This window comes from Lepidochelys kempii, chromosome 14 (genome assembly GCF_965140265.1).
Source record: "Lepidochelys kempii isolate rLepKem1 chromosome 14, rLepKem1.hap2, whole genome shotgun sequence".
In the NCBI taxonomy this organism is placed as follows: domain Eukaryota; kingdom Metazoa; phylum Chordata; order Testudines; family Cheloniidae; genus Lepidochelys; species Lepidochelys kempii.
The window spans coordinates 23,536,078-23,545,823 of NC_133269.1; the positions used below are offsets into that span (position 1 = coordinate 23,536,078).

Here is a 9,746-nt window from a genome sequence, read left to right on the forward strand (position 1 = left end):
ATCTGGTCACCCTATAGCCTCCCCAAACGGCAGCTTCACCCACCGCCCATGACAGCAGGTAAGAGCAGGTCGGCTTCCACACACCCAGCGTGCGCTGCAGTCTCCTTAGGCAGGGGCTGTATTCACAGAACCAAATGCGCTGGTGTGGCGCATTCTGCATGAGGCAGAAGGTACGGGGATCTCTGCGGGGAACTGTGACTCTCCGTCACCGTGAGGTGGGCTGGGTGACTCGGTATCCTTGCTGCCTCGTCCCTTCCCGCCCCGGGCTGCAAGCCCAGGCTACCGTCGGGAATAGGGGCACCAGTTTAATAATACTGTGTAGGGCCCCATAAATCCAAAGGATGGCCCTGAGGACTGGCCTCAGTTCCTCTGGCTGTTTCAGCTGAATGGCCTGGCCTGGTAGATGAGTGGCAATAGCAGGTTCACAACCTGCTACCCGAGCTCTAGCCACTAGAGGGGGACAAAGAGCTCTCAGGTGGCAAAGACTAGAGCTGGGCAAAGAATGGATTTTTTGGTTCACAGACAATTCTGAACAATTGAAAGAAATCATTTTGGGTTTCAACATTTTTGGCAAATCAAAAAGTAAAAAACCAACATTTTGGGTCAATTGAAGTGTTTGGTTCGACCCCAAATTAATCATTTTGTTTTGACTTGAACATTTTTTAATGTTTAAAAAAACGTAAATAAAATTAAAGGACATTTTGAAACAAAAAGTCATTTTGAAAATGTCAAAATGAAATGTGTCATTTTTTTCAGAATTTTAGTTGGGGGATTTTTTTTCAGTTGAAACAATTTGGCAAAATTGACACAAATTTGCAAGAGATTTCTGTGTCACTGAATCTGCATTTTTTTTCTGAACAAACGTTATGGTCAAAACTTTTTGCCGAGCTCTAGTAAAGATGCCTGAGCCATGTGAACACTGGCACTTAAACTGCATTGCTGCGCCACTGGCTGGGAAGGGGTACAATAGTTTTCAGTGTAGACAAGGCCAAAGTGTAACAGACTGTCAGGGAGAGACGTCCATCTCCAACCTGTATCAGAGAGAACCAAACCTCGGAGAGCCTGAAGCCTGAAATCCAGCCCTAAGGACTGTTTATCCAAGCCAGTTCTCTGTTCATTCACTAGGAATAAGCCTGAGCCTGCCTCTTTCCTTTGGGCAGCATGTGAAGGGCAGGAAACCTCCCTAGTTGATATAAGGGATCAGGTCACTCAAGCTGCACTGAGAAGGGCACAAATGTAACTAACTGCAGCTTAGCTGCTGTAAATACATCTTGCAAGGCAAACTCAGTGTATACCCCAGATTAATGATCCGGAAGATGGCGTGGATTGTACCCTCAGCAAGTTTGCAGATTACACTAAACTGGGAGGAGGGGTAGATATGCTGGTGGGTAGGGATAGGATATAGAGGGACATTGACAAATTAGAGGATTGGGCCAAAAGAAATCTGAGGAGGTTCAACAAGGGCAAGTGCAGAGTCCTGCACTTAGGACGGAAGAATCCCATGCACTGCCACAGGCTGGGGACTGACTGGCTAAGCAGCAGTTCTGCAGAAAAGGACCTGGGGATTACAGTTCTCCGGTCAGGGAGTAGAATGCTCCATTTGCATGGCTCGGATCTCATTGGGATGTTATTATTTATCACAGCATGAGTCTTCACAGGGCTTCTCTATGTTTTGTTCTGAGCAAATATCTTAGATCTACTGTGTGTGTGTGATTGCCCCCATGTTGGCCAACACAGATTGAACTGGGAACCTCCACAACTAAAAGACTGAGGTGCTATGGCTTGTAACTGTGACTAACATACACATACATATATTGAATTTTATAATGATCTGATGCTCACCTCCTCCTGGACACACCTGCCTACACGCAGGAGCTGCCTTTCCTGCTGGGAATACTGCAATGGTTGTGAAGGGCACAGAGAGAGGTGACCCTGGAGAATTGTCACCTGTGCAGCATGAGGGAACCCCCTGCCGTCCCCCGAACCCTGGCAGCAATAATGCTCCGTCTTTACAAAGATGCCATGTATGTTATGGCTAAACCTTTGACAGCTTTCCCTCTTCCTCCCCTTTCTCATGTCATGGCCATTGCCAACTCAATCGGCTTAGCGACACGGTGCACGGGGGGCCAGCAGGAGGAGCACAGGCTGTGCACCGGGCTTTCAGCCCTGCTGACCTGGACCTCCCGAGAGGCTCATCCAATTCCTCCCTTCCCAAAGGGGACATGGAAGGGAAGGGGAGGATGCAGCAGTGGAGCTGGGGACTGGGGCGATGGCTCCCTGCAGCCCAGCCAGATAGGAACAAATTTCCCCTTAAGGGACAGGAGCTTTAAGGTTGCTAAGTAACCACCTGGCATTGTCCAACCCTGGCTGCTGGGGTTCCATGGATTCCAACGGTACATGGAGCCAGCCACCAAGCCTCTGTCTGCTGGGGGCTCTGACAAGGAGGGAAGGGAAGAGAGGACCTTGGGAAGAGCAGGAGGGAGGTGCTCAGGGATTGTGGGTGTGTCCCACGCCAGCCCGCTAACTCCTACATAGGGCAGCTGAGCTGAGCCCCAGGGAGAGGCTGCACAGGTGGGGCCAGAGCAGGGCTCGCCGGGGGGAGCAGACACAATGGCCACCATGGAGGAAGAGGACCTGTCGGAGTATTTCCGCATGCAGTATGGGCAGAAGCTCCTGAAGCTGCTGATGTGAGTAACACGCTCCCCTCCCCATCCCATCCATCCCCCGCCTTCTATGGCCTTCCACTGTTCCACCCTCCTCTGTCCCATACACCCACCTCCTTCTCTCCTTTCCCCCACATCCAGTCCTTCTCCCACATCCCTTCTGCCTTTTTGTCTCTCCACCATCTCTCCCTCTCCCACCTTCCCTTGCCCTCCCTCCACCTTTCCCCTCATAGAATATTATAGAATATCAGGGTAGGAAGGGACCTCAGGAGGTCATCTAGTCCAGCCCCCTGCTCAAAGCAGGACCAATCCACAACTAAATCATCCCAGCCAGGGCTTTGTCAAGCCTGACCTTAAAAACCAATAAGGAAGGAGATTCCACCACCTCCCTAGGTAACCCATTCCAGTGCTTTACCCCCTCCTAGTGAAAAAGTTTTTCCTAATATCCAACCTAAACCTCCTCCACTGCAACTTGAGACTATTACTCCTTGTTCTGTCACCTGCTATCACTGAGAACAGCCTAGATCCATTGTCTTCAGAACCCCCTTTCAGGTAGTTGAAAGCAGCTATCAAATCCCCCCTCATTCTTCTCTTCTACAGACTAAACAATCCCAGTTCCCTCTGTCTCTCCTCATAAGTCATGTACTCCAGCCCCCTAATAATTTTTGTTGCCCTCTGCTGGACTCTTTCCAATTTTTCCACATCCTTCTTGTAGTGTGGGGCCCAAAGCTGGACACAGTACTCCAGATGAGGCCTCACCAATGCCGAATAGAGGGGAATGATCACATCCCTCGATCTCCCTCCCATCCTGCCTTTCTCCCTGGGCACAAGTAGAATTCAGTCTCCATGGTCATGGCCCTGGGCTTCATCCACACATGGTGCTCTGCCATGGCACCCCAGCCCTAGCCGAGTAGCTCAGAGCCCCCAGGGCACAGGCCGACCGAACAACGAGGCCGTCTCCCTTGTGATGGGCAGGCAGCACTGAGCTCATGTGCGCAGCCACAGGCAGCCCCACAGGGAAAGCTTTTGTATCTTTGCTGCAGGAAATTCCCAGCGACGGAGGAGCAATCCCCATCACCATCCATTCGGCTGCTGGAGAAGAAGAAAGAGGCCACGCTGGTGCACAGGGCTATGGAGGCTCAGAAGGAGGTGAGAGAGGCGTGCGTGAGGGACCCCCTGAGAGGCACAGTGCAAAATCTGTCCCACTGGCCTCTGGCCCTGCTTTGGAGGGTCAGGGTGCAGGAACACTGACGATTGGCACCGGAAGGGGGGCTCACTGAGTCAGAACAGCTGGCTCACCTTTTGCCTTTCTCCATGATCCTTGTAGGCTTTCCAGACGAGGATGGAAGCCCTGAATAACCGATGGGAGGAGCTCAGGGCCAAGGAGATTCAGCTGAAGGCTTATATAAAGAAATTTGAGCAGTTCATACAGGTACAACCAGTCCAGTGGCACTCACATAACACGCCCCTGAGCTGTAACACAGCCGCCTGTTCCCATTCCATGTGAACGTCTCCTGTGTGGTACACCCGCACACACCCCTGAGCTGTAACACAGCCGCCTGTTCCCATTCCATGTGAACGTCTCCTGTGAGGTACACGCACACACCCCTGAGCTGTAACACTGCCGCCTGTTCCCATTCCATGTGAACGTCTCCTGTGTGGTACACCCGCACACACCCGAGCTCTAACACAGCCGCCTGTTCCCATTCCATGTGAACATCGCCTGTGTGGTACACCCGCACACACCCCTGAGCTGTAACACTGCCGCCTGTTCCCATTCCATGTGAACGTCTCCTGTGTGGTACACCCGCACACACCCCTGAGCTGTAACACTGCCTCCTGTTCCCATTCCATGTGAACGTCGCCTGTGTGGTACACCCGCACACACCCCTGAGCTGTAACACTGCCGCCTGTTCCTATTCCATGTGAACGTCTCCTGTGTGGTACACCCGCACACACCCCTGAGCTGTAACACAGCCACCTGTTCCCATTCCATGTGAACGTCTCCTGTGTGGTACACCCGCACACACCCCTGAGCTGTAACACTGCCTCCTGTTCCCATTCCATGTGAACGTCGCCTGTGTGGTACACCCGCACACACCCCTGAGCTGTAACACAGCCGCCTGTTCCCATTCCATGTGAACGTCTCCTGTGTGGTACACCCGCACACACCCCTGAGCTGTAACACTGCCTCCTGTTCCCATTCCATGTGAACATCGCCTGTGTGGTACACCCGCACACACCCCTGAGCTGTAACACTGCCGCCTGTTCCCATTCCATGTGAACGTCTCCTGTGTGGTACACCCGCACACACCCCTGAGCTGTAACACTGCCTACTGTTCCCATTCCATGTGAACGTCGCCTGTGTGGTACACCCACACACACCCCTGAGCTGTAACACTGCCGCCTGTTCCTATTCCATGTGAACGTCTCCTGTGTGGTACACCCGCACACACCCCTGAGCTGTAACACAGCCACCTGTTCCCATTCCATGTGAACGTCGCCTGTGTGGTACACCCGCACACACCCCTGAGCTGTAACACAGCTGCCTGTTCCCATTATGTATAGAGGGCTCCTCCATGATACACCTGCACACACCCATGACTCCCTCCCTCTCAACTCTCTTCTCAGCATAGAACAGGAATGAACATTGCAGGGCAGTAGCCATGATGTTATCTGCCAGGGCCCCTCCCCCAGAGCCTCTTCACTCTGTATCTCTGCCAGAGAAGGTCTCAGGAGGGGCTGGCTAGGGGTGAGTTGCTCTATGTTGCCATGAGCCTTCAACACCAGCTTTGTCATGCCCAGCTTAAGTGGCATCCAACCCAAAGTCTCAGCCAACATCTTCCCTTAGTGCTGGTAGCAGGGTGTTCTCTGCAGTCCTCCTTAGGACTAGGTGCCAATGGCCGTGGAAGCTATGGGACCCCATGCCAGCTGCTGGTGACTGTCTAGCTCGATTGCTGTCCATTGGCATGATCATGGCTCATTCAGGGTTCTTCTCCCCTCCCCTCCTCCACGCCACCATAGTCTCTCTCCTTTTCCAAGTACTGCTGATGTTGGAGGGGCGTGGGGCTGGATAGGAGGCACCTCCTTATGATGTGGTCACATCGCTAACCTCCCACATCTCTTGTCTGGGGTTTCCTTTCTGGGGTGGTGGCGGGGGGGATTGCTAGGAAAATGACCTGAAGCGAATCAGGGCCCTGAAGAAAGCCAACAAGGAGAAAGAGCTGAAGAAACAGAGGGTGAAGGAGCTGGCCAAGGCCAAGCTGGACATGGAGGTCCTAAAACAGGAGCACCAGCAGCTCTCCAACAAGCTGCAGCAGTATTCCATATTCAACAAGTACCTGGAGACGGTGGTCGAGGTGTCGGAGGTGAGCCTGGACCCTAGGGGCTCCCACATGCTGAGATGGGGAGCTGAGATGGGACCATGGGCAGCGGCAAAAGTCTCAGGGAGAGATGAGGCAGGGCCCAGGGTTCCCTGCAGCTGGGCGTAGAGAGTGTAGAGGAGGTGAGATGGGTTTCCCTTGTGCTAGAAAGGAGCCAGAGAAAGGAGCAGGGCTGTGTGGCAGGGACCTAGGGAAGGGACTGGAAGTTTTAGCAAAGTGGAGGTGGGACCCCAGGGATTTGGCCCAGGGAACAGAGGGTGAGGCTGGGATGAGCATGGCCCTCCCATGCATGCGTGGGAGGCTCAGGCCAAGGGGAGGTGTGATATTTTCCTGGGGTAGGGGTGATGATGAAGCTGGGACACAGGAGAGCGCTGGTGTGGTAAGGATACTCTGGGTCAGATGTGCTATTCTCCCCTGTTAGAGGGGAGGGGATGTCCTTCCCTGCCTGGGCTGGGTATCAGTGCCGCCAAGTGGCAGTGTGACAGGCTCCCGTGTGCCGTGCAGGGCTACGGGGCAGTAACGCCCAGTGCACTGTGCTGCAGTTTGAGGAGATACGGGAAGTCATTGGCCGGTACAAGACGCTGGTGGGCATGCACCAGGACCTCATGCAGTCGGCGCAGGAGGGGCTGGAGATGATCGAGCAGGCGAAGATGCGCCTGTCGCACTACACGGAGGAGAAGGACGACGAGATCCTGCAGCACAACAACCAGCTGGCGCGCCTGCAGATGCGCTTTGACCACGCCCGCAGTGATGTCATCGTCTGGGTAAGGGGGCTCCCCATACACGTGCCCCGAGGAAGCCCTCTTTCTCCCCGCAGACACAGGCAGAGGGACTCTCCCAGCTTGCTGGGCAGTGGTGGGACAGGAGGCTGGCAAGGCAGCAGGATACTGCCACCCTGTTTGTTGGGTGGGTGCCTCACCCCTGACCCAGTGGGTCATCCCAGGGTTCAATCTATGACTGCACTGGGCCAGGAGGACAGACCCTGGGTTTCAGGGCACTGGTGGGTCACAGAATCATAGACGTTAGCCCTTGTGCATAGCAGGAGAGTTCCATTCGGTCGATTTAAAATCTGTCTATCTACACCAGGGAAAACCCCAAATGCCGCTGCCCTTGCCACAATTTAAGTCTCGCCTGAGTTGGTTCTGCATGGCGACCGAAGCTAGACTGATTTAAGAGAGGCCTAACCCAGCATAAGGCCCTGATTCATTGGAGTACTGAACCGGGGACCAGTGGGACTCTGCCCACGCTTCATGTTAGGCACAGGTGTGAATAGCTTGCTGAGTCAGGGTCACCCTGCATCTACGCTAGGGGGTGCTTGGGGGTGACAATAAAGCAATGGCATGACGTGGGTGCATTTTTTCTCATTTAGACCAGACTGCTGGGATACGAGAGACCTATTTGGTCATATCCAATCTATCCCCCAGGGCCAGGGCTGGATTGTTCCCCACAGGAGGGCCTCCATGGCTTTGTCTAATGTAGCTATATAGGCCTCAAGTCTTGGGGCTTTCACCAGTCCCTGGGATGAAGATCCCAGGGGTTCAGAAACCTCAGCATGGCTATGGTTTTGCAGCTGTTCAGCCTTTGCTTTGTCCAAGTGTAATCCATGACTCCAAATTATACCCCTTATAGCCCTTGATTCACCCCTCTTTTCTGTTTATACCCTTCAGAGATTTGCAGATATTTGTCATGGTCCTCCTGGTTCATGGTTGGTAGCCAGGGCCCTGTGAATGATGGGATGACACGACTGCGTAAATAGCTGCATAATTCCCCCTGTTTTAGAAGTAGCTGCAGAATTGTGCTCTGCAATCCAAGCTTTCATTTAAAATCACAAGAAAAGTGAAGAAAACCTTCCAAATGCGACGCATCCTGTCTTATTGTTTGGTTCTGGTTCCTTCCCCATTTCTAGTACTGTTATACAGTATTTATATCATTACCTCTTTGAACATTCCCTGATGAAGGCACGCTGGCTGCTGCTGCTGATGTGAATTGTTTTTCTTTCCCAGCAGCATTACAATGTGCTGCCCCTTTAGCAGGGTGTTTTTTAAGTTTCCCCCCGCCTTTTCCAGTGCTCCCAGACTGTCCATACCTCTTCCCTCTGCATCATGCTCACTAGACTTAGCTCCCCAAACCAACTCTTGTGAACTCTGACCTGCTTGTGCAGGTGCATTCTGGGAACTTGCCATTACTCTGCTGATTTCTCGTAATGATGATCACCAGCTATGGCTCATGATCCCGAGCCGAGGCTTTTCCAGGTGTGAATGGAAGTGAAAGGACAGATCCATGCTGTGTAGTGTCCAGGGGGAGGGTGGGTACTGCCCAGGTGGCAGATGGGCCGCTATCAAGTTGGTATCTCCAGTGCTTTGCCACCCTCTCTGCTGAGCAGCTTATTTCCATGCTCTCTGCCGTCCTCTCCTCTCTCCGCAGGAGTCTCGCTGGGCCCACATTCAGAACACAGCCGCCAAGAAAACCCTCATGCTGGGCACCATCAAGATGGCCACCCTGAACCTCTTCCAGAGTGTGAGCAAGCAACTGAAGGAGACCTTGAGCGTGCCCGTGGAGGACACCCACAAGCAGCTGGACATGGTACAGCCAGGCTGATGCCTACCCTCACCCCCAGATCAGGGAAGGAGAGCAGCACCTGCCCCAGCTGCAGGAGAGGCCTGGAGAAAACAGAGTATATCAGGCACCTCACCCCACCCTGGAGGGGACTCTTTAGGACAGAGCTGGGGTGCTGTTGGCAGAGCAGAGGGGGGTGTACACCAGCAATAAATGAGCATGGTGTCTGAGTTGATCCTTGCCCCCTCTCGCCCCAGAGAGGGGCCAGGGCAGGAGAGGGAGGGTCTATTTGTGGAGGCAGAAGGCTGGATGAATTGGGACCGCGGGTGACTGAACTGGCTACAAATCCCTTGTGTATCTGGGCCATCACTCCACGCTTCCATTAGCTGGCTCCCTGCCCTCAAAGACTGGCCCCCAAAGAGCCATCCCACTTGCTCTGAGCTGGGGATGCAAATGTCCAGTCCTCCTCCTCTGCAGACCAATTTAAAGCCATGGGAAATGTGCCTTTCAGAGGAGCCAAACACCTGCTATTCACTCTGCAAAAGCCATTCCAAGCAGTCCTAAACCTCCAGCCCTGCCATCTCTCTTCTCTACCCCAGATCCAGCAGTTCATCCAGGACCTCTCCGATATCTGGGCAGAGGTGAGAAAGAAGGACATCCAAAGCCGATCAATGATAGTTGTGGTCAAGGACGTGTAAGGGAAACACCAGCTGCCCCTGTTCTGCCAAGGGAAGGCTTGGCCAGCTGAGACAGGAAAGGAAAGGGTCTCCCATGGATGCTGCAGACTGTACTTTGGTGCTCTCCGTCCTCCTGGCTCTGAGCTCCTGGGCAAACGGAGACTGTCTGTGTTATAAAGACAATGTATTCTAAGACTCCACGTCATTTTCATGGAGTTTGTTCCTCACATTACATTAAAAACCACCCCACAGCGCCCTGACATAGAGCTGGGGGCATTTCTCCACTTACACGTTGTTGCTGAAAACTATAGATTTGGCTCAACCAAGATATTTCGCAAACTCTTCCTGAATTCCCCCAAAATCCCCCAAAACTCCAAACGTTTCATTTCAGCATTTTCTGACCAAAGCATTTCTTTTGATTCAAAACATTCTGTTTCCATGAGACGTTTCCTTCCATTTTATTATTT

At 53.0% G+C, this 9,746-nt stretch overlaps 1 protein-coding gene across 1 annotated transcript; it reads left to right on the top strand.

The window, feature by feature from the left end:
- Window positions 1–2,610: 2,610 nt before the first annotated feature.
- Window positions 2,611–9,300, top strand: CCDC42 (coiled-coil domain containing 42). The gene is made up of 7 exons (XM_073311398.1): window positions 2,611–2,687; window positions 3,707–3,812; window positions 3,991–4,095; window positions 5,834–6,031; window positions 6,589–6,810; window positions 8,471–8,629; window positions 9,202–9,300. Exons 1-7 carry the CDS (start codon window positions 2,611–2,613, stop codon window positions 9,298–9,300), a joined length of 966 nt encoding a protein of 321 aa, XP_073167499.1.
- Window positions 9,301–9,746: the final 446 nt, after the last annotated feature.

Coding starts and splice junctions, on each gene's coding strand:
- CCDC42 (XM_073311398.1), top strand. CDS start 2,611: ATGGCCACCATGGAGGAAGAGGACCTGTCGGAGTATTTCCGCATGCAG. Junction 2,688..3,706: donor AAGCTCCTGAAGCTGCTGAT/GTGAGTAACACG, acceptor TCTTTGCTGCAG/GAAATTCCCAGCGACGGAGG. Junction 8,630..9,201: donor CCCACAAGCAGCTGGACATG/GTACAGCCAGGC, acceptor TCTCTACCCCAG/ATCCAGCAGTTCATCCAGGA.